The sequence below is a fragment of the Meriones unguiculatus genome, chromosome 7 (genome assembly GCF_030254825.1).
Source record: "Meriones unguiculatus strain TT.TT164.6M chromosome 7, Bangor_MerUng_6.1, whole genome shotgun sequence".
NCBI classification, from domain to species: Eukaryota; Metazoa; Chordata; class Mammalia; order Rodentia; family Muridae; genus Meriones; species Meriones unguiculatus.
The window spans coordinates 62,782,139-62,807,605 of record NC_083355.1 but is presented as its reverse complement, the minus strand read 5'-3'; the positions used below and the strand labels follow the sequence as shown (position 1 = coordinate 62,807,605).

Here is a 25,467-nt window from a genome sequence, read left to right as displayed (position 1 = left end):
CCTAACAGACATTTACAGAACCTTACACCCAAACACAAAAGAATTTACCTTCTTCTCAGGACCTCATGGAACCTTCTCCAAAATAGACCATATAGTTGGACACAGAGCAAGCCTTAACAGATAAAAGAAGATTAAAATAATCTCTTGTATCCTATCTGATCACCATGGAATAAAGGGGGACCTCAATAACAACAGAAATAGCAAAAAGCCTACACATACATGGAAACTGAACAACTTGCTACTAAATGACAGCTGGGTGAGGGAAGAAATAAAGAAAGAAATTAAAGTCTTCCTAGAACTCAATGAAAATGAAGATACAACATACCCAAACTTGTGGGACACAATGAAGGCAGTGCTAAGAGGAAAGTTCATAGCACTAAGTGCCTTCAAGAAGAAATTCGAGAAAGAATCAATGAAACCAAGAGCTGGTTCTTTGAGAAGATCAACAAGATAGACAAACCCTTAGCCAAGCTAACTAAAAGGCAGAGAGACACCATCCAAATAAACAAAATCAGAAATGAAAATGGGGACATAACTACAGACACTGAGGAAATCCAAACAATAATTAGGACATACTTCAAAAGTCTATTCGCAACAAAATTTTAAAATATAAATGAAATGGACAATTCTCTTGATCAATTCCACTTACCAAAGCTAAATCAGGACCAAGTAAATCAATTAAATAGTCCTATATCCCCAAGGAAATAGAAGCAGTCATCAAAAGTCTCCCATCCAAAAAAAGCCCAGAACCAGATGGCTTCAGCGCAGAATTCTACCAGACCTTCAAAGAAGAGCTAACTCCAATTCTTTTCAAACTATTCCACAAAATAGAAACAGAAGGAACATTACCAAACTCATTCTATGAAGCCACAGTCACCTTGGTACCTAAACCTCACAAAGACCCAACAAAAAAAGAGAACTTCAGGCCAATCTCCCTTATGAACATTGATGCAAAAATACTCAACAAAATACTCGCAAACCGAATACAAGAACACATCAAAGATATCATCCACCATGACCAAGTAGGCTTCATCCCAGGTATGCAGGGGTGGTTCAATATATGGAAATCCATCAATATGATCCACCATATTAACAAACTGAAAGAAAAAAAAACACATGATAATCTCCTTAGATGCTGAAAAAGCATTTGACAAAATCCAACATCCATTCATGTTTAAAGTCTTGGAGAGATCAGGGATACAAGGCATATATCTAAACATAGTAAAGGCGATATACAGCAAGCCTATAGGCAACATCAAACTGAACGGAGAGAAACTTAAAGCAATCCCACTGAAATCAGGGACAAGACAAGGCTGCCCACTCTCTCCATATCTCTTCAACATAGTTTTGGAAGTCCTGGCTAGAGCAATAAGACAGTTGAAGGAGATCAAGGGGATACAAATTGGAAAGGAAGAGGTCAAATTATCACTATTTGCACATGATATGATAGTATACGTGAGTGACCCCAAAAACTCTACCAGGGAACTCCTACAGCTGATAAACACCTTCAGCAAAGTGGCCGGATACAAAATTAACTCAAAAAAATCAGTAGCCCTTCTGTATACAAAAGACAAAAGGGCTGAGAAAGAAATTAGGGAAACAACACCCTTCACAATAGCCACAAATGGTATAAGGTACCTCTGAGTAACCCTAACCAAGGAAGTCAAAGACTTGTATGAAAAAATTTCAAGTCTCTGAAGAAAGAATTAGAAGAAGATATCAGAAGATGGAAAGATCTCCCATGCTCATGGCTTGCCAGGATTAACATAGTAAAAATGGCTACCTTATCAAAAGCAATCTACAGATTCAATGCAATTCCCATCAAATTACCAACACAATTCTTTACAGACCTGGAAAGAAAAATTCTCAACTTCATATGGAATAACAAGAAACCCAGAACTGCTAAAACAATCCTCTACAATAAAAGATCTTCTAGAGGTATCTCCATCCCTGATCTTTTTTTTTTTCAGGAAAAAAGTTGTTTTATTATTTAATTTATCAGCTCATAAAGAAATATGTTTCATTGTGACAAATTTCAAACAAACTTTGTTTCCATTATTTCTTTTTTAAAAAGCAATGTAATAATACCTTGAAATGTTCTATTTTGTCAAAATATTGACAATTTCCAAGCTACACAATGCTCACATAAGTGTTCATGATACCACCTTTCACTGGGTGTGGGTTAAAGATATCCCAAACCAAAAATTAACATTTTAATCAAATTTACTCAAAATGAATCTGAAACAACTTCATTTTAATAAAGACAACTTCATTTTAATAAAGAAGAATGAGAAAATTTTAACATAGAATACTAGATTAAGCTCATGCAATATAATTGTTTGAAATTATATTTATAAAGAGGATGCACTAACATCAAAACATTTGTTACATAAAGCAAATAAGAAACAATACAAGAGATTGATTTCCACATTGTCAATAGAATCCAGATTTTAAGCTATAAGCCATATTTTTCCTGTTTTATGGATTTTATTCTCCTTAATAACTAGCAATACTCAATTTAAATAATTACAGATACAGTGTGATTAAAAAAGCAAGATCCAGATGGCTGTTGCACTGTGTGCTTGGTCAACACATCCCTTCCTTCCACCTCTTTCCCTCGTGAGTCATCTGTGGACATGTTGGGCACCCCAGCTTTGTAAACCAAGTAACCCACTTAAAAAATGGGGAACAGAGCTAAACAGAGAATTCTCTGTAGAGGAATACCGAATGGCAGAGAAGCACTTAAAGAAATGCTCAACCTCACTAGCCATTAGGGAAATGCAAATCAAAACAACCCTGAGATTTCACCTTACACCCATGAGAATGGCCAAGATCAAAAACTCAAGTGACAACACATGCTGGAGAGGTTGTGGAGAAAGAGGAACCCTTCTCCACTGCTGGTGGGAATGTAAACTTGTACAACCACTCTGGAAGTCCATCCCTGATCTTAAGTTGTATTATAGAGCAACAGTTTAAAAAACTGCATGGTACTGGCATAGAAACAGAATGGTGGATCAATGGAACAGAACAGAGGACCCAGAAATAAACCCACACACTTATGGACACCTGATTTTTGACAAAGGTGCCAAAACCATACAATGGAAAAAAGATAGCATCTTCAACGAATGGTGCTGGTCTAACTGGATGTGTACATGTAGAAAAATGAAAATAGATCCATACTTATCACCTTGCACAAAACTGAAGTCCAAGTGGATCAAAGACCTCAACATAAAACCAGACACATTAAATTGGCTAGAAAAAAAAAAAAGTGGGGAATACCCTAGGAGTATTGGTATAGGAGAAAACTTCATGAACAGAACACCAACAGCACAGGCTCTAAGAGCAACAATCAGTTAATGGGACCTCATGAAGCTGAAAAGCTTCTGTAAAGCAAAGGACACCGTCATCAAAACAAAGCGACTGCCTACAGATTGGGAAAGAATCTTCACCAACCCTTTATCTGACAGAGGACTCATATCCAGTATATATAAAGAACTAAACAAGCTGAAAAGCAGCAAACCAAGTAATGCACTTAAAAAATGGGGAACAGAGCTAAACAGAGAATTCTCAATAAAGGAATATCGAATGGCAGAGAAGCACTTAAAGGAATGCTCAACCTCATTAGCCATTAGGGAAATGCAAATCAAAACAACCCTGAGATTTCACCTTACACCCATGAGAATGGCCAAGATCAAAAACTCAAGTGACAACACATGCTGGAGAGGTTGTGGAGAAAGGGGAACCCTTCTCCACTGCTGGTGGGAATGTAAACTTGTACAACCACTCTGGAAATCAATCTGGCGCTTTCTCAGACAACTAGGAATAGCACTTCCCCAAGATCCAGCCATACCACTCCTAGGCATATATTCAAAAGAGGCTCAAGTACACAAAAAGGACATTTGCTCAACCATGTTTGTAGCAGCTTCATTTGTAATAGCCAGAAGCTGGAAACAACCCAGATGCCCCTGAACTGAAGAATGGATGCAGAAATTGTGGTACATCTATACAATGGAGTATACTCAGCAATGAAAAACAAGGAAATCATGAAATTTACAGGTAAATGGTGGGACCTGGAAAGGATCATCCTGAGTGAGTTGTCCCAGAAGCAAAAAGACACACACGGTATATCCTCACTCATATAGATATACAACATAGGACAAACCCACTAAAATCTGTGCATCTCAAGAAACTAAGCAAGAGAGAGGACTCTAACTAAAATGTTCAGTCCCCATCCTGAAAGGCAAAGAGGATGGACATCAGAAGAAGAAGAAAACAGGAAACAACCTAGGCACCTGCTACAGAGGGCCTCTGAAAGCCAGAAGAAGAAAACAGGAAACAAACTAGGAACCTACCACAGAGGGCCTCTGAAAGCCTCTGCCCTGCAGCCTATCAAAGCAGATGCTGAGCCTGATGGCCAACTGTCAGGCAGAGTTAATGGAATTTTTTGTAAGAAGTGGGAAATAATAAGAGCTGGAGAGGACAGGAACTCCACAAGGAGAGCAACAGAACAGGAAAATTTGAACACAGGGAACTTCCCAGAGACTCATACTCCAACCAAGGACTATTCATGGAGATAACCTAGAACCCCTGCACAGATGTAGCCCATGACAGTTCAGTGTCCAAGTGGGTTACATAGTAATGTGAAGAGGGACTGCCTCTGACATAATCTGATTGGCCTGCTCTTTGATCACCTCCCCCTGAGGGGGAAGCAGCCTTACCAGGCCACAGAAGAGGACAATGCAGCACTTTTGATGAGAACTGATAGACTAAGATCAGAAAGGGAGGGGCATGCATGCAGAACGGGAAGGGAGGAGGGAGGGGTTTATGGGGGGATACAAAATAAATAAAGTGTAAAAAAAAAAAAGAACAAGGTAAGATGAGGAAAAAAATAAAATCAGTGACTCTACCTAAAAAGACAAAGATATAAAAAAAAAAAGAGGGTTGATCCTGTACATTCCAGTACTGCAAATTTACACATATATCATCTAAAATTCTACCGAGATTTTAATTTCAGAGAGTATAAGCTAAAGTGATTAAGCGGTCATGCAAAACCAGAGCTAAATGTGTATTGTTATTTCCTGAGCTCATGTGCCTAATGATCAGAAAACATACAAATTAAGATGAGATAGTTGTTCCTACATTAAGAGGTTTTCGAGGGAAGTCTAAATGTAGTAAAGTACAGGATTCTATCCTAGAACTTGGTTGGATGAAGAGAATAGCCAAACCCTGGAAAGTTAAAATCAGTGTTTACTGGGTCCTGATTGGTCAGGAGCACTGAGGAGCATAAATGTACACAAGTGTAAACACATAATGATTGAAAATTATAAGCATCTTTATGAAAAAGAAGATTATTTGTTTTATACTTTTAATTTACTTTTTATTGTTATCTTTTTCAATATTCATTTTGTATCCCAGTTATAGCTCTGTCCCTCATCTCCCCCCTGTTCCACCCTCACTCCCTGTTCCTCCCCTATCCCTCTTCCTTAGTCCACTGAGAGGAAGTCCTCCTCCCCTACTCTCTGACCCTAGCCTATCAGGTCCCAGCAGGACTGTCTGGATCCTCTTCCTGTGTGGGCTGACTAGGTAGCCCATCAGGGATCAAGGAGCAGGTGACCGAGTTCATGTCTGAGACTGTCTCTACTCCCCTTCTCCCGCATGGAGACTGTGCTGTCTGTGGGCGGGGAGTCTATGTTGTCTCTATGCGTGGACTTTGATTGGCATATCAGTCTCTGCAGTCCCACCTGGCCCCAGCTTTTTTGGCTTTGTTGGCTTCCTTGTGGGGTTCCTGTCCGCTCCAGGTCCTTCTGTCTCCCTCTTCTTCCATAAATCTCCCTATACTCTGTCCAAAGTTTGACTGTGAGTCTCTTCATCTGCTAGATCCCCTGCTGGGTGGAGTCTTTTAGAGGAGATCTGTGGTAGGCTCCCATCCTGTTCTCTTTCTTCTACCACTTCCTCATGACCCTGCTATACCATTCCTGGGCATATATCCATAAGATGCTCAGCCATACAAGGGCATTTGCTCAGCTATGTTCATAGCTACTTTATTCGTAATAGCCAGAATCTGGAAACAACCTAGATGTCCCTCAACCTAGGAATGGATACAGAAATTGTGGCACATTTACATAATGGAATACTACTGAGCTACTAAAAACAAGGAAATCATGAAATTTGCAGGCAAATGGATGGAACTAGAAATTATCAGAAGCAGAGAGATAAGCATGGTATATACTCACATATAAGTAGATATTAGCCACATAGTGTAGGATAAACATACTAAAATCTAGAGACTTAAAGAAGATAAACAATAAAGAGGACCCTGGGGTAGGTGCTTAGTTCTTATTCAGAAGGGAAAACAGGATGGACACCAGAAGATTATTTATTAACCTGAGGTATAAAGGCTGCACTTCAAAACCATGTATAACAAAGAAGTATTTAATGCCAAGACAACATGGTTAAGGAAAATGCACATTGCCTGAGAAAACTGCCGGTGGTGAAAGTAGATATTCCCGGCATTGAAGTAAGCCAGCGAGTACGTGGGGTCCAGAGAAATTGCTGCCTGATAGTCTTCCATTGCATTGTGTCGATGACCCATAAACTCATGAATCACACCACGATTTGTTAAGAATTCTGCTGTAGTATTGATCTGCAACATAATCACAGGAGGATTTGGCATCTGGAAATAATATTAATCTATTTCGTGTCTGTGGAATGAATGTTATGAAATCCACTCGTGTGAACAAGTACTTTTCCAGTGAAGGTAAAATCCAATTAGAGCAAATACTTTCAGAAAGGGCTCGATATGAAATTGGTTTCTTGTCAACGCTTTATTGAGTAGCTGCCACAAAACAAATACGTTCAGAGCTTTCCACAGGACCTTTCCAAGGAACAGGCATGGGGAACATTTAAGTGTTTATTGGGTAAATGAGAGAAGACTTTAAATTGAACAGATAATATGCTTCACTGTCCTGGGTAGAAAAATTACTTTAATTCTTTTCCTTTATTAAACCGCTTATATTACCCCATAGTATCTTAAAATTATAAAATCAAAACTCAAGCTGAAAGAGAATTCAAAGGACAGGAAGGCTGTTCCTTCACCACAGGGAGAAGCCAAACATCTATGTCGTTCTCTAATTGCTTCATGCTTAGGACATCACTGTTAGGATTTGAAATCATTTTATATAACAAAATACTATGAAGGACCCATGAAAAATATAAGCTGTATTTGCTAAGAGGAACCAGTGCTTATCTAGAATTTTGCTTTAAATATTAAATGCATTTAAATAACAAAATAATCAAACCACAATAACTCTTTACCTTAGGCATAACACTGGGGAAACAAAACCTTATTTCTCTCCATATCAGCTTAACAGAGAACAACTTTCCTTAGACTTACTCATTGATGGTGCGAATATATGCTAATAACAGTATCATCAATATAGATTACAGTTACCTTTATGGCAGTGTTAATATCTTGCATTGCTGCAAAATTATTACTCATTTGAAGACAAACCACAGCTCGTCCTTCATAGGCTAGGTAACTCTTTGGATCAGCTTCTAAGGCAATAGTGAAGTGATTCCAAGCTTTCTGGAATTTTCCTTGGGCCTAAAATAGTTATTCAATTTCATGAAGAAAAAAAACAACAAAAAAAAAAACAAAAAACAAACAAACAACAACAAAAAAACAGTCTTTAATGTGACAAATTTTCCTGATTCTCATTTATTAAAATCTTTGGTGAAGTATATATTTATATGATATTAAAACTAAGGTATTTTAAATAAAAAAATCAGGCTATATTAAGAGCATCTTCAATTGACTAATTACCTCTAAGTATTTATGATTAAATTATGTTCAAATAAATAGAAAGGTCAACTTTTATACCAATCTTAGACAACTTAAAGTCTTAGCTACTATATGACAACTATACTTCTGTTAACCACCAAACTTACATTGAAATCCAAAAAGGCATACACCTTTGAACCCAGTTCTTAGGAGGCAGAGGTAGGCAGAACTCTGAGGGTTTGAGGCCAACCTGGTGGACATAGTGAGACCTTGTCTCAAGTAAGATGTATGTGTGTGTGTGTGTGTGTGTGTGTGTAGAAAGAAAGCAAAAAAAGAAAAAAGAGAGATAGACAGATGATAGACAGATCATCTCTAACCGTGGTGCTGTGAATAGGAATGGCACGCATAGATCATCTGCATGATTGGCCCATAGGGAGGGGCACTGTTAGGAGGTGTGGCCTTGTTGGAGGAAGTGTGTCACTGTGGGGCTGACTTTGAGGTCTCCTATGCTCAAGCTACGTCCAGTGTGGTTCACAGTCTTTCCCTGCTGCCTGCAGATCAAGATGTAGAACTCAGGCAACCTTTGGGCAGAGTGCAGGGAATCTTATGAAAGAAGTGGGAAACAGTAAGCTCTGGAGAGGACAGGAACTCCACAAGGAGAGCAACAGAACCAAAAAATCTGAGCACAGGGGTCTTTCCTGAGACTGATACTCCAACCAAGGACTATGCATGGAGATAACCTAAGACCCCTGCACAGATGTAGCCCATGGCAGTTCAGTATCCAAGTGGGTTCCATTGTAATAGGAACAGGGACTGTCTCTGACATGAACTGATTGGCCTGCTCTTTAATTACCTCCCCCTGAGGGGGAAGCAGCCTTACCAGGCCACAGAAGAAGACAATGCAGCCACTCCTGATGAGACCTGATAGACAAGGATCAGAAGGAAGGAAAAGAAGACCTCCCCTATCAGTGGAGGAAGGGAGGGATCAGGATGGGAACCACAGGGAGGATACAAAGAGAATAAAGTGTAATTAATAAAGAAAAAAAAAGCCAAAAAAAAAAAAAAAGATGTAGAACTCTCAGCTCTGTCTCCAGCACCATATCTGCCTACTTGCTGCCAGCTACCATGATGATAATGGACTAAATGTAACTAAACTCTGAAACCGTAAGACAGCCCCAATTAAATGTTTTTCTTCATAAGTGTTGCCTTGGTCATGGTATCTGTTCACAGCAACAGAAATCCCAAGACACCAGATATCTGCAATATCTGCATAACACACAAAGAAAAATTAGTATGTGCTACATAAATAAATGGGCTAGCAGTGCAAATGAATTGTTCTAGCATCTGGAATTTTAGGAACACTATATATACTCCACAGAAGATGCATGTAAATCCACCAAGCATCTGTTAATAACAACTTCATTGCCAACTGCAAAAAAAAAAACAGAAAAAAGGTCAGGAGACAGGCACCATTAATAGAAGGATGTCAGAGTATTTCCCAGATCAGACCAGCTGGCAACTAAACACTCCCCACAGGAAAGCGAGAGTTAATTAATTCATGATGGCCCAGCTTCTGTTCTTTCTCTCATGGGTCCAAAAACTCAACCTGTCCAGATCTTAGAGGCTGGCACATTCTAACCAACTTGAGCCTGCTGACTCTCGTGTAAAGCTATAAAGAAATGCAACTGCTGAGGGATCTAGGTCCTGTTTTCTAACCAGCAAACTCTCTAAGTAAACAGGAAATCTGCAGGGCTGTCACAAGTTCATTTGATAAACAGAGAGGTGGCACTATCAAAATATTAGACTGCAAACCCCTTCATGATAGGATTTAATTTACCAGTTGCTCTTGACAACATCTGCTGTGCTTACTGTGACAACCCCAGTCCTCAGCAGTAAAGAATCTATATGTATCTGTAGAACAAACTGTCACTCTTCTCCTTGGACAGCCCTAACTCTCCTTTATTGCCCCTTCCCTTTCCTGATATGCTCCTACAAACTGATGTGTTTTTCAATCCCCTTTCCTGGTTATATACCCAGTGCAATTTTCACAAAATAAAATTTGATGTCACTTCTCCTGTTAGCGTTATTCCTATTTTAATATAGACTTCAAAGAAGATTTTGTTTAATTCTCTAATCTCATCACAAACCACTCCCTCTCCACCGCATTCAACTCATGTGGGCCCTCTCTCTCTTCCTATGTTTCCTAAAAGGTTGTTTGGCTAAATCTTAGCTGCAGTCCCTACCTCCACCTAACTACTAGCCTTTCTCCCCTCAACATAAATGTTAATTTTGCGGTTCTCTTACCCCTCGGTTGGGCCTCTTTGCACTAAAAACTCTTTGAGGATTGTTTTGTTTTGTTTTACCGTATTTACCATAATTACAACCAAATAATTCTTTATGCATGTAACTGTGCCTCTCTTTCCAGACTAGGAGTTTGACTCTCTGAAAGGAGCCGTGTTTCTTCTAGACTGCTGTCTCTAGGGGCTGGGAGCAACTCTTCATCCATGTTAGGTGCTCAGCCTGCGAATGGTATGAGAACGTTGTGTTGGCTGCCAGTCACCTCTAGCTCCTCTAAAGGGATCCAGTCCATTCCTCAGGTGGACCTCACACTGTTCATATTGTGATTATAATGGCAATTTCCTGTTTGATTCTCTTACTGACGTGTTCTTGGCCTTCATTATGGTAAAAACCAATCCTATCCCTTCCAGCATTATTATATTAGTCTTAGCTGATCTCAGGCCCATCTACACAAGTTCTCTGTACTGAACTGAGGCCTTGCTCCCTACTTTTACCTTCTGTAACCACAGTAAAAGAAAACTAAATGTTCATAGCCTGAGGAATAACATTTGACCACATTACTGGTAAAAATCTCTTTCTCCTGTCCAAACAATGCTCTCGGTGCTAAAAGTGATGCTACATTTACCTGCAAATTGTAGCCCAAACTAATTCTGGCTTTTGAAGAAGATGGGTCAAAACGCAGTGCTTTCAGAAAGTCCTTCTGTGCTCGTTTCATGGCTTCATGCTTTTCATACTCCATGTAAGAATTCCCCCGTCCAACATAAGCATCCAGGAAAAGTGGGTTAATTTTAATAGCCCTGGTAAAGAAATCAACTGCATCTTCAAACTCTTTAATTCTGAAAAAAAAAAAAAAAAAAAAAGAAATGTGATTCTTTCTGATGAGTTGATATTTGCTAAAAGTCTATTCAATATTTTCAGCATATGATTTCCCCAAAAAGATTTGTATTAACTATTATAGAAAATCTTTTATCTTTATTACATTTCATAAGAAGTATATGAGTCTATATGATCTAAGAAAGTCTGGAAGAATCTCTGGAGATTTTGGTGAGAAGAAGGGAAGTGAAAACCATTTTCTTTTTGTTGTTTGTTTGTATTTACTTATTTTTCTTTTTTATAATCTATTCACTTTATATCTCAATTGCAGCCCCCTCCCTCATCTCCTCCCTGTCCCATCGTCCCTCCTTCTTCCCCCACCTGCCTTCCCTAGACCACAGAAAAAGGAAGTCCTCCTCTCCTATCAAAAAAACTCCACCCAGCAGGGAATCAAAACAGATGCTGAAACTCAGCCAAACTTTGGGCAAAATGCAGGGAGTCTTATGGAACAGTGGGAGAATAGAAAGACCTAGAAAATACAGGATCTCCACCAGGAGACTAACAAAGCCAACAAATCTGGGCCCAAGGAGATGTGCAGAGACTGATGCGCCAAACAAGGACCATGCAGGGAGAGGACCGAGACCCCTCCTTGCTCAGATGTAAAAACATTTTCAAGGGCTGCAAGATGGCTCAAGGGTAAAAGCACTTGCCACCAGAAAGCCACATGGTAGAAGGGAATAATCATCTCATATCCACATGTGTGTATTCTCTCTCACACACACTAAACTAATAAATAAATATAAAAAATTTAAACTAGTTTCACAACATTATGTGAATATTATTCTGTAATTCTGTTCCCAAAAATAGAAGGCTAAACAGCAATCCTAAACTTTGTTTTAAGAGTGATAAGCTACTAACATAGAAAAATACGCACTGATACTGACAACATATGCTATTTAAATTACAATCTCAATCCAACTAATAATGCTTCAGTTTACAGGGGACCAAACATAAAATGATAATCCTATAATCTTATGTCATCGAGAGATAGTGTTACTATATTAGTTTACATTAAAAACACAGAGGAAGACAATGCAACCAGTCCTGATGAGACCTGATAGGCTAAGGTCAAATAGAAGAGAAGGAGGACCTCCCCTATCAGTGGACTAAGGGAGGGATGTAGGGGGAGAAGAGGGAGGGAGGGTGAGACTGGGAGGAGATGAGAGAGGAGGCCAAACTGAATAAATTGTATATTGAATGAATTGTACAGGATAAAAACTGAATAAATTGTAATAAATAATAATAAATTTTAAAAGGAAAAACTCAATGATTTTTACATAAAACAAAGTTATCTAAAATAATACCTTACAGAGAAATTATCTCATTATCAAATGACTCATGGCATACATTAAAAATAAATTTATATATGCTTAGTATTTCTTTTTGCTAAGGGGCATCCCATTTCACTGAGGGCATCAATGAAGACAATGGCCTCATATTGTTTAACAACTATTTTTTTAATGTTCATCCATAACAGGAAAAATAATTCAGGGCTAGAGAGATTCTTCTGTACATTCAACACATACATATATATAAATAAAGATAAAATAGAAATAGAAAACAATAAAAAATAAAAATCTTAGGGATAAAAAGCCCTTCTGATTCTGTCTCCATGTTTTGTTGTTGCTATTGTTGTTTTGCCAAATACCACCCAAAAGCAAGCACTGTGTGACATCTTGAAGATCACAACATAAGGATCAGCACTGAAGTAGTAGGGATACTTGTCTTCCAGTGACAGAAAAGGGTCAACAATGGCCTTCCTCAGCCATTGGTAACTTGAGTTCATTCTGGGGGTGGTTGTTTAGAAATCACAGGATCATCTCTCTGATAGTTTTCAGTGAAATTTCACTCTTTTTAACGGCTGTGTTAAAATGTGCCTGTTTATTTGAATCGGGGTCTCAGTGCCTCTCCAGGTACCTTCTTGGTAGATTACATCAGCAATTTTACACAGGAACTAGCTCTATTTACCAAGAATAAAGATGGCATTCTATGTACAATGCATTTGTTGATAGGCTTTCTTTTTTTTTTTTTTTTCAATGCAGTTTATTCAGGAACCTTGAACAATCATCTGACCCTGGGGAAAGCCAGCCCACAGCTTAAATAGCCTCTGGGTAGCCAACCCAGGCGTGCCACGTGGGCAATGCAGATAGGTCCACATACATGGAAGCAAGCCAGATCCTCAACCTTAGCCAAATGTGGAATTGTTCGTGACAGAGAGCACTCACCATCGGGAAGGTGGAAGGCGGAAACCAGCTCCATCTTTAAGGCACAGCATTCCACAGCTCTCTACAGTTCCCCCTTTTTGTTTTAGACGCATCAGGCAAGAGTAGAGGTCTGATCTCTGATATTAGAAATAAATTGGGACTTTGTACCAATGTTCATTTAGGTATCATCCACCCAAAGAGCATCAGACCTGTCCGATACCTTTTTCTCAGAGGCGGGACCTGGGGTATCAACCCGCATGCACTCAGACATGCTCTTCTCTGGGTCCAAAGCGGCTGACCCTGAGTGCAGTGCTTAGCCTCGCATCCTGAGTGTAACATTTTAGCTTTTTATGGTATCCAACCATGCTTGGGGCGAATGTCCTGCTTCAATGGCTGTAAAGGCCTGAATGATCATGGCTGCATCACACTGTTGTGAGACTCTAATCTTGCATATATACCACAGGCAAACCAAGGAGACCAACACCAGAAGGCCTGCTAATGCTCCCATGCCCGCCCATTCCTTCAGATGATTCATGGCTGCAGCAATCCATGATGATAATCCTGTGGCTAGTCCTGTGTCCACTCTGGTAGAATTTGCTGTGACAATGGCCACTCTCAGCTGCTCCATTTGAATAGATTAGTATTTGCTTACAGTATATACTTATAGGGCCCTTGTGTTCTGGGTTTTCAAGGCCATCATCATATAGGCACTATAAATTACTGAGGCATTCTTATTTTATTAGCATTTGGTGTGTATCATGTCCACTGCCCTTCTCACCCATCAAGAGATTCAAAAATCTTCGTGGGTGTGTAATCTGCTACAGGGCTTATAAAATATAAGCTTTCCTTCTGTGTGGCCTAACCAATTACAAAAGCATACAATTGCAGATCAGACAGTAAACCAAAGCTCATTGTTCTGTAATGCAAGCTGTATACTCTGAAGGGCGGTTAGATATAGCTAGCAATCAACGCTAACTGATGTGCACTTAGTCTATTCAGCTGAGTAAACAACCTAAAAGCTAGAAATGGATATAGAAAGCCACCTGACAGGCACCTGAAGATTATCCTTGACTGACAGTCACAACCAGACCAAGTGGCAGAACTGAAGACAGTGTCTCTTCCTGCTTCCTGTACCATAGACAAGGGGGAAATGAACCAGGTGCCCTGTAGGGAGAGCACTTTCATTTTCCCGGAGATCGGTCTGCCACACCATCCTATAATGTGGAGCTCTTGCTAAGCCCAAACAGGGCACTTACCCAGTGGGAAGATTTGGCAGAAGATCTACATTGCTTCCGAGTACGTTTTCATTGGTCTATAAATCATTAAGTATCAGCTGTAACATATGTAAAGCACATTAAGAGTTTTCCTGAAACAAATGTTTTTATATGCATCTAAAGTCATGTGATCACTCTCAGAAGGTGTTCAAGTTTACAGTGTCTGCTGAGTCACAGACACAGAGGCCCACTGCATTTACAGTAATCACAGATGTGGCCAGATATGCCTTTCTGGTTTCTACAAACAAATCACTAAGACCTGCAAACACAGAAGAATGTGGCTTGCAGAGTTAAAGGCTTAGAAACAGCTTATGCAAATATCAAAATAGTATAATCAATGTGTTGTAGCAATGCATGTGACAAACAACCAAGCAATAGGTATAAAATACAAAGGTGGCTTTCTTGTTGAGATCTGCAAGTTCACATTGGCACAGCACTCTTGCTGATTAAATTGGGCAGTAAGTAGGGTATTCAGCCCAAGGAAGGCCGCGTCCTGGCAACCACGAGAGCAGGAGATAGAAATACACAACGAATACGTCAAACAGCCTCAACTACAGGAGTTCAAGTATCTGAGCACTAATGTTTAAAGTTGTTGTTTTTTTTTTTTTTTTTACTTTTATGAAGTTTTCCAAATTAAAAAAACAAAAACAAAAACAAAACTTTTTTCTACCAAAAATGTCAAAAAATAAGTTCCATAGTTACAAGCCACACTTCCATAGGGTATGTTACCAAAATGTTTTTTATATAGTCTCTAAATGTTGCTTGTTAAAGCTCAGTAAAACTGTGAAAACTCAATAGGTGGGGAACTAAACTATAGGGAATTATTGTTGATTTGAATTCCGCTTTTATTAGAGAAAAGTGGAGACCCTAGAGACCTGGTGAAAGTTGGTTATTTGGAAGCCTTAGGGGGCTTTGCTGTTCTAGCCCAAGATCACACTTCGTAAAGATGTGAGGCCAACACGGAGGCCCTGCCTGCTTCTACAGGGTCACGTAGAAACAAGGCTGAGGGATGTTGTAGGATGTTTCGGATGTTGACGGAATGCAATGACCTCAGACAATCTGGCCTGCACATGTCCACCAAAGTAAACACATCAGCTGCCGTTCCATTTCTTCTTAAGAATGACAGGTGCCTAAAGAGACGGATTGCACAAAGACCGATGCAATAAAATAGACAAAGGTGTGACCATGTATAATGAAAGGCCTGAGAGCAGGTTTTTAACCCTAAGGCATCTGCAGAATTTATAACTTCTATTATTACTTTTTTTCTACAATAAGAACTTTACTTTTCATAGAGAAATGTAGTTATACATCTACATCCTAAAGAGGAGAATCAGAATGTTAGTTTCCCAACTTTAAACTCTATTCTAGTCTTTTAAACTGTATTTGCAGACTCACATCAATCATTAATGAATCATCCCACTTTAATCCTCCAAAGAAACTGGCATTCTTTCCCTTATCAAAAGTAATGTTATGTAGAGTCTTTCAGGGGCCCTCTGCGGTAGGCTCCTGTCCTGTTACTTGTTTTCTCCTAAGTCCAATGCACATTCCATTTGTCTTTCTAAGTGAGGGTTGATCATCTTACCCCAGGTCCTTTTTCTTGTTTATCTTCTTTAGGTGTATAGATTTCATTGTGTTTATCATGTGTTATAGGACTATATGAGTGAGTATATACCATGTGTGTCTTTCTCCTTCTGGGATATCTCACTCAGAATGATCTTTTCTAGATCCCACCATTTGCCTGCAAATTTCTTGATTTCCTCGTTTTTAATTGCTGAGTAGTATTCAATTGTGTAAAAATACCACAATTTCTGTATCCATTCCTCTGAGACTCTACCTAGCAGTGTATCAAAGCAGATACTAAGACTCATAAGCAAACCTTTGGCAGAGTGCAGGGAACCATATGAAAGAAGGGAAAGTTAGTATGACATGGAAAAGATAGGAGCTCCACAAGAACCAAATATATCTGGGCACAGGGGTCTTTTCTGAGACTGACACTCCACCAAGGGCCATGTATGGATATAACCTAGAACTCCTGCTTGGATGTAGCCCATGGCAGCTCAACATCCAAGTGATTTTCCCTAGATTTTCCCTCTGACATGAGCTCAGTGGCAGCCTCTTTGACCTTTGCCACCCCTCCCCCATCCCAAGGGAGGAGCAGCCTTGCTAGGCCACAGAGGAGGACATTGCAGCCAGTCCTGATGAGGCCTGATAGGCTAGTGTCAGATGGAAGGGGAGGAGGACCTCCCCTAATAGTCAACTTGGAGAGGGGAATGGGAGGAGATGAGGGAAGGAAGGTGTGAGTGGGAGGAAATGAGGGAGGGGGCTACAGCTGGGATACAAAGCGAATAAACTGTAATTAATATAAAAAATAAAATTTAATTAAAAAATAATACAAATATTGCAACTATGTTTTCCAACAAATTCTTGCTCTAACTATATCATGATCTTATATCATGTAATAATTATTAATATGCTGACAGTGTTATAAAAATAGAATAGACCCCAATATACTGTAATTCTAGATGGATTGTATTATAATAAAAATAATAATTTATAAAAAAAGTAATGTTATAAACTATTATTAAACAGTGACATTGTATCCATATTAAAGTCTGTGTAGTTGTTCCTAAGGCCGTGGGTTATTGTTGTTATTTCCAGATGTCCTTGTTTATAATATGTTTGTATAGAAATCTCAGGAAGAGGTCACTCTTAAGTATTGTATTTTTGTAGATTTAAATGTATTTTGTACACATTTTCCTAGATTGTTTTTAGTACTTTTAGAATATAGAAATGTGTCTTTTGGTGCAAAATTTTCTTGAAAATATTAGTAAATTATCCTCTTTTCCAGGAAATGAGCTTTTCTGAACAAATTATTTCATACCTAGATACTTCAAGCTATACATACATTTAGTTGACATTTTGTGTATACATTTAAATGTACATCTTCAATGCCATGATATAAATATTTAATTGCTGATTTAGTACAGACACAGGGTGCTGCAGATATGGTCCTCAAATCAGAATGGAAGAAATCCATTATATGACTACCCCAATTTTTTAAAACTCTATCACAGGCACATCTCCCAACCCCCTTCCCATTCCCTTCTGTCTTCTGTACGTGGCTGCTGATTCTTCCTCCTTCCCCTTTGACAACAACGATGCTCCATACCTGTGATGGCACATGGCGGTAGCTTGACAAAGATTCACATTATTCTGGCTTATCAGTACAGCTTGTTTAAAATCCTGAAACAATTGAATAAGATATTGTTAATTCATGTTTTCTTAAAATATCCTTCTGACTCTGATTCCACGTAAGTATATATCACATAAACCTTAAAATAGACATCTGTCTAAAGTTTCATTTTTTTAATCACATGTAACGAGAGCGGATGAAGCAAGGCATCCCAGTCATTATTCACACTCCGTGTCTGTGAGTCCACCCTAAGAACGGGGACTTTTCCTGCAGTGCTGCCCTGTGGTATGAAGTATCTCGTTTACTTCCCTCTATTGTTTATACCACCAGAAACTCTCCTTCTCGGAGAGAAGAGGAAATTGCCCTGGAAAGAACCTTTGGGATTACACGACGGTTAGACAACAAGGTTCCAAGCCAGTAAGTGATGATAACAAAGCACTTTACACTGATTAGTCAGGTCTGAACCTACCTTTGGAACCCACATTTCTGGAAGGAGCTGTATGATTCTGTCTAAGAGGCCCCCCTGAAGTGGAAAAAAAAATGGAAGCTCTAACCTTAGTCTGTGAAACCTGGAAAGGACGAGGGAATGGACTTGAATGGCCGTGGGGAACAGGCTTTTTCAAAGAATTAAAATGTGCTGAGTCTTCAAGAAACCCTGACAAAAAGGACCAGAACATTCTCCTCTACCAGGCCCTAAAAATATTGTCTGAAGCTTGCAATCACCTCAAAGTATTACAGAAATACTTTCAGCATGAATGAAAATAAGTACAGTACAAAGACTGAATTAGCAGCTAAATAAACATTTATGAGCCAAATGTCATGTTCATACTGATGGACTGTATATGATTGATTTCACGGATGGCTGCGAGGAGGGGAAGAGTCTTCTAAAGGAGGCCCCCAGAACCTGTACAGGAAATAAAAATGTTCTTCCCCAGAGAACACCATCAACAGGAATCTCCACAGGCATTTGTTGCGGTTGCTTCACTGAGCTAAAATGAACTGTGGGAAGATGGTACCCTCTCCTGGACGGCAAAAGAAAATCCTTTAAACTTTCTTCTTAAAAGTGACCGTAGCCAGGCAGCTGGGTGGTGGTGCACTTCTTTAATTCCATCATTTGGGAGAAATAGAGAGGCACTGCCTTCACCAATCACTCCCCTCTCCCTCCTCTTCTCACAGACTTGCCCTGCTTGTTATTAAGGGGGAAGCCTGCTTGTCTTAAGGGGTGGAATGGATTTTCTGCTCTTAGTCTTGTGAACGATGAAACTAACAGTGCTAAGCAGTGTTCTTCTGTTCCACTTCTCCATTCTCCTAGTCCCACCCCTATGGGGCAATTAACTTTATCCCTTACTCTGGCGTTGTCCTGAAAATTCCTACACGACATGAGAAACATCATGTTTACAGCTATTCACTTCTTACAGATGAGCTTAGCTCCCAGATGCCATCACTCCCCTTCTCCCAGCAAACTTAAGCACCTATGACAACATGTTTTTGGGGAACCAATTTTACATCCCTTAAATGTCTGATATTTGATCTATGGCTGGACATATGCATTTAAATTTAATGCACAAACCCTTGGATCCTGCGTGATACCTAAAATCATGTCTGTACTAACTTTAATCTTTTATTGAATCTGTTTTTAATTTCATTGTCTCACCTGGTAGATTTGTAATAAGGAAAAGCTATAAGTAAATGCTCTCACAGCAACATAACATACCATCAGCTTCTCAAGCTTTCCAGCCTAAACGCTTCCTGATCAAGCTGTTCCTGCAAGGTCAGACAGCTGCCTGATAGCTGGTGTGCTTCAGTTCTCCTCTCGCTTTAGCTTTCCTTCAATTGATCCCTCAATGAGTCTTTTTTTCCCATGGGTAGGTTTATGACAGTATCTTGGTTCTTCTCTTATCACTCACTATTCTAACCTTTATTGTTTCTTTCTCTGGGTGAATCGGTTAAATGTTTGGTTTTTTTTTTAATTTTTAGCCACTTATTTCCTTTACACAAAGCAAAGGTCGCCATTTTTATTTTGTATGTCTTTTCCATCAATATTTGAAGTGTTTCTTGTACTCAGAATATACTAGATATTTTTCAAAAATTCCTAACTGATGGCCTATTCTTTTATTTGGTGCCTTTTGACCATTTTATTTAATATAACTATTAACATCATTGGATTTGGGTCTAATACCTTATTACTTGTGCTTTTGCTGGTCGTTTCAGTGTATGTTTCTCTATCCCACATCCAAACATACTTTGAGGTCCTTTCATATTTCTAATATCCCATTTTAATTATTCAATTTACTCTTGACTGAAAGACCATATTAGATTAAAGAAGGGCTTAGAACTATAGCTATGTAGAGACAGCTCGTGTATTGGCCCTGGGCAAGAAGGGAGCTGGGCATTACCAGAGAATAGCAAAAGACCAACAACGAAAGGTTCCAGGGTAGCAAGGAAGACTGAGAATAAAGTCTGCAGTGAGCATCAGTCACATCAAGGCAGACCTTGGGTTTAGTGGTCAGAAATTCAGGTTTTATTGGGTGGTATGGGTCACTGCAGGTTTGGAGAAGTGAACTAACTTCATTTATTTCTTAAAGTGGTCTCTTTGGCCACCATGTGGAGAATGCATGTGCAAGGCTAACTATGAAAGAGAACGGCCAGGTGTAAGCAACTTCAGGAGACTGGGAGATGGAAATTTCTATTCTGAGATCTAGAGAGAGAGCAATTGGGAGAACTGATTTAGTTCAAATTTTGTTTCAGTGACAGATAACTAGACTTATTAATGGGTTAAGTGTATGGTAAAGAAAGAGAAGAGTCCAAGAGTGATTCTCTCTTGACTGCCCAAGCATGAAAACTGTCTTCGGTTCCTCAGCCTTGTCTGAAAGAACATGGCATTTATAATGTAGTGGGACCCAAGTTTACATCTTGCATCAGTATTTACTGCTTCAAAGATCTTATTAAACCTCTTTTGAATATTCATTTCCTTATCTCTAAGTTAAAATTATAAATTTTGTACCACTGTCAAAGCTGACAGGTAGTATAAAAAGTTGTCTGGATGAAACAAATACATAAAAGGCCATCACTTAACTGCAAATGAATATTCCACCTTTGTCTTGTTTCTAAATTTTAATTCTAAACAAATACTGTCAAGTTTTAATAAAGGGTTTAATGAGGATTATGAACCATGTTTATTCTATAAAGCAATAACTCGAAAACTGCTTGTTTCTTTCCAATATACTTCCATAAATTCCAGTTCTGAAAGCCTATTCTTAAAGACTTAAAAATTTTCAGTAGCTCATTCATATATCTATGTCCTGTCCTATTTAAAACATATATTTTGACAAATTTCAACAGCAGAAGGAAAACTGTGAGTGAGAAAGAACATTACAGAGCAGAGTAAATTATCTACAAATAATTTTGTCAAACAGTTGAATTTTTGTACTTCCTTTGGGAGATGATAGCCTTAGTTTAAAAAAAAAAATAACACATTAACCATTCAGCTGCAATCAAAATAAAGTGTAAAGTACTTAGGTTTGATAAAAATCTTATCTATCCTAGGTATTTCAATACAATTCTTGTTAACACTGTAACTCATTTAATACCACCAATCTGAATTAATAAACACTAGTTTTTTTAAGATTGTGTCAGATCAAATAGTTCATTTGCCCACATTCACAGGAAGGCTCACCTCTATTGCAAAGCCATACTGCTTTAGCTCATTGTAGATGAGTCCGCGGTTAACGAAGGTACTTAATGTTATACGTTCTCCAGGGTTAAGAAGCAACACGATCCCATAATCTCTTAAAGCCTAAAAACAAAACATTCACTTATAGTCAAAATGCAACTCTTTAGAGACCTTGCTTACTCTACTGCCCTGGGTCAGATATGCTTGTATCAAGTGTGGGAATCTCAGAGTCAGTTCTGGAGTTTGACTCAAGTCTCTGCTAAGTTTGAAGAGTCCCTTTAGGTATATCTTATGGCAGTTCTGCTTTTAAGTAAGTGTTCACTGTGCTTGCACATGACATACCATCTCTTTGCTACCCAGGTATGCTCCTATGCATTGCTCAGTTTGGAAGGAAGGGACACACACACACACACACACACACACACACACACACACACGCACACACGCTGCTCCCCACCACACTGACTCTTTCTCCAAACAACACATTCACATGAGATAAAATGGAGATTACTATTTGAAATTTCAATTATTTTAGCATTTTTATTGCCTTCCTCACTGTAGTCTAAACTGCAGGAGGCAAGTGCTTAATATTTTCAGCACTCTGAACCTCGTGACAAGTGTCCTGCCTTCACATACAGGCATTTGGTAAATTTCAATCAAATTAATAAATCAGAAACCAATGAAAAGGGTACAATAAGGGCAAAGAGGAAAGTAGGGAAATTCAAAATATATTGATATGCATAGTCACAGCTTTTAAAGAAAGCCATCAAAACTTAAGAAATTAATGTACTAAGAAGGCACCCTCTACTCTTATCTTTTTTTCCAGGGACTGAATAGGTTTCTCCCCTGCACTAACTTCTAAGGGGGTGAATTCTTCTGAACACTTTGAGGATATTTTGTTCAAAAATCACATGGTTAATCAAACAAGGGTCAGTTCTTGTGTCAGCTAAGTGAATAAATAGAATTTAACTTTCTGCTCATTTGCCCTTTTCTCCTATTTCCTGGCACATGTGTCTAACGAGCCTGTACAAGTAGAAATCCTATCTGTGTACTGTGATATAACTACAAACGTTGCAAGGCCTATAGAATATTTAGTAGTGCTTGAAGGACAACCCGCCCTGTTGGTCACACCCTATCTCAGTCATTCTTCCAACGGACTCACAGAATGTAGAGTTTGTGAGATACCCTGGATATCCACCAAGCAGCTGGACATGAGGAGAGATTCTAGAGGAACGGGATTTCACGGAAGCTAAGCACGGGCACTGCAGATGAGAACACTGAAGATGCCTTCTGTTATGTTTTCTTTTCTTTTGTTTCATTGCTCCTTTAGATAGTGTCAGACCACAAAACTATCTAGTCGGAACGTGCTTTGGATATCATATTGGCCTTGAATTCATGATCCTTCTACCTCAGATCACTACACTGTGAAATTACAGACATTTCCCTGAATGTCTAACCTAAAAGTTTTGGTTACGATGAGAACAGCCATAACATTTTCTGAATGTGTACCATCAATTGCTTTTACTAGATTCTGAGTTTAAGAAAGGTTTACTTAACTTGAAATCTCTCTCCTCAGCTACAAAACTGGAATATTACAATTTTAAATACATTTTTCGAGTTCATCTACAAATATCACAGGAGTGTAAGGTAAACATTTGCATATAAAAGATACCATTGGAATCTATTTTAGAACTTCTGAATCAACTAGCTTGTCAGATTGACAGAGGAATGTCTTTGTTGTTAAAAGCACTGGCTGCTCTTCCAGAGAAACCCTGGTTCAATTCCCAGCACCCACATGACAGTTCACAACCATCTGTAACTCCAGTCTTAGGGGATCCAGCTCTTCAGGTCTCTGTGTAATAATAACAACAACAAAATGGAGGCTAAAACCAGTCTAGAAACCCTTTACCACATGTTTCTATAGTCAACATGACAGAATATTTGCAAAGGAAAAAAGGGGGGTGCATAGCACAAATTCTCCAATCTACTGCTTCCATCACTATAGAAACTTTGATCTTTCTCTAGCCTTGACCCACTGACACCCTTAGAAGTGTCTTTTAGTCCCTTAATAAACCCATTCTTTTCCTTCTATTAAATAATCCAAATCCTTGTTCAGGGACACAAAAACCTGGAAATCCCAGTGGCACTCACCCTCCCTCAATTTCTGCCTAAAACAGAAATGCTTTGATTATGTATTTGTATTTAGTCTAGTGTTTGTCATATGATAAGCTGTAGTTAAGAGGTAATGGCTACTGTCTTTATTATTATATAATAGTAGAGTCAAAATCCACCATGCTAGTCTAAGACTAGGTGAGCACTTGCTGAGTGGAGGAAACTGAAGATCTGAAAATCATCCTGATAGAACCATTGCATGCATGAAGGCCTCCTCTGTAGATACTGAAGAAAGAAAACAAGCTTGTAGCTTATCTTCATCATCCACTGGCTATATGAGTCAATCTAACAAGCTAGTTTATTCAGAAATTCTAAAAAAGACCCCAAGATCTAGTTTTGTCTGATTATATTTCTGTAACTTTTCACAGGTGGTACACACAGCAAACTTGAAAAAAGACTGCCCTTAGAGATTTTAGTTGGTTAAATATCGTTATATTTCTTCAGCTTTATATTTCAATAATACATATTGTGATTTTGTTGTTAAGTACCAGTGCTAAAAAATGACAGTGACTGCTTAAAGTTATTAAAATTTCAAACACAAAAATATATTCACCATGCTTAGATTTTTAGGAAACTCTATCTATAAAGAATGCATGTTAGCCCAGTGGTAGAAGGAATGCTGAAAAGCAAGTGAAAGTAGGCAAAGGGGTAAGAGGAAATGACATCCTATCCAATCCAGCATCACAGGAATTTACAAAGCTACCTAAGGACTGTGAACCCAGAAACAAACAAATGTATGAATGCCAGGGCAGGTTTCTAATTCCCAGTGCCACTTGGCTGAGTTCCGTAGCCTCTACCTACCTTGTCTGTAAAATGAACAGAAGAAATGCTCTGGGGTTCAGGCACCCTAAAAATCACCAATATTTTGCAACCTTATTTTGGTCTCAATTATTCAGATTGTTTTGCATGTTCTTCATTAAGCAAGAATTGGCTTTTTCACATAACTGAGTAAAATTTGGAAGTTCCTTCCTTGCCCAGCTCACTGTGTTTGGCCTGGAGTTGCCTTCAGGCAGGAAGGGGTGTGAAGAAAATCCTCAAAGACACCTGCTCTGTAGGTCCCTGCTAAATGATCCTTTAATTGGATCCTTGAATTTTGCCAATTGCCTTGTTAAGAATTAATTGTTCATATGTCTATATTTCTAGAGGAAGACAAGTTTGCTGGGCTAGTTGTCAGGAATGTTGCATTCTTCTGTGTGGAAGGTTTCTCAACCTGTGCTTTCCCTGTGACTCCTAAATCTATAGATGCTATAAGCAGACTTTGCTAAGTTTCACAGAGATTGAGGTGTGCATCCACCTAGAATAGTGGGATGTGAAGTATTCTGAAAGAACTAACCACTGCTATGAAAAAGCAGAAGTGAGGAGGGAGAGAACAGTAGATATAGGGAAAAGAAGCTAGAGCAGCAAGGAACAAAACACAAAGAGCTTAGAGGTGAGTGATCACAGAGATAATTCTCATTGAAGTCAACCATTTGAACAAAGGGTGAGAAAATGGAGTCAAGCTACTATAGAGGGCCTCTGAAAGACTCTACTTACGTATTTACAAAAGGTAGCAAAATATCAAAGCAGAGGCTGAGACTCATGGCCAAACTTTGGGCAGAGTACATGAAATTTTATGAAAGAAGGGGGAGATAGAAAGACTTTGGGCAGAGTGCAGGGAATCTTATGAAAGAAGTGGAAAACAGTAATAACGGGAGAGAACAGAAATTCCACAAGGAGAGCAACAGAACCAAAAAATATGAGCACAGGGGTCTTTCCTGAGACTGATACTCCAACCAAGGACTATGCATGGAGATAACCTAAGACCCCTGCACAGATGTAGCCCATGGCAGTTCAGTATCCAAGTGGGTTCCATTGTAATAGGAACAGGGACTGTCTCTGACATGAACTGATTGGCCTGCTCTTTAATTACCTCCCCCTGAGGGGGAAGCAGCCTTACCAGGCCACAGAAGAAGACAATGCAGCCACTCCTGATGAGACCTGATAGACAAGGATCAGAAGGA

At 39.0% G+C, this 25,467-nt stretch overlaps 1 protein-coding gene across 1 annotated transcript in view; it reads right to left on the bottom strand.

The window, feature by feature from the left end:
- The window catches only part of Ttc6 (tetratricopeptide repeat domain 6), a 224,040-nt gene that overhangs the window by 9,808 nt on the left and 188,765 nt on the right, over nt 1-25,467 (bottom strand). Inside the window, exons 25-29 of the mRNA XM_060387540.1 lie at nt 21,299-21,418; nt 17,599-17,672; nt 10,704-10,914; nt 7,451-7,603; nt 6,468-6,643 (exon numbers count right to left, since the gene is read on the bottom strand). Coding sequence (XP_060243523.1) covers nt 6,468-6,643; nt 7,451-7,603; nt 10,704-10,914; nt 17,599-17,672; nt 21,299-21,418 — 734 coding nt within the window. The remainder of the gene's footprint in view (nt 1-6,467; nt 6,644-7,450; nt 7,604-10,703; nt 10,915-17,598; nt 17,673-21,298; nt 21,419-25,467) is intronic.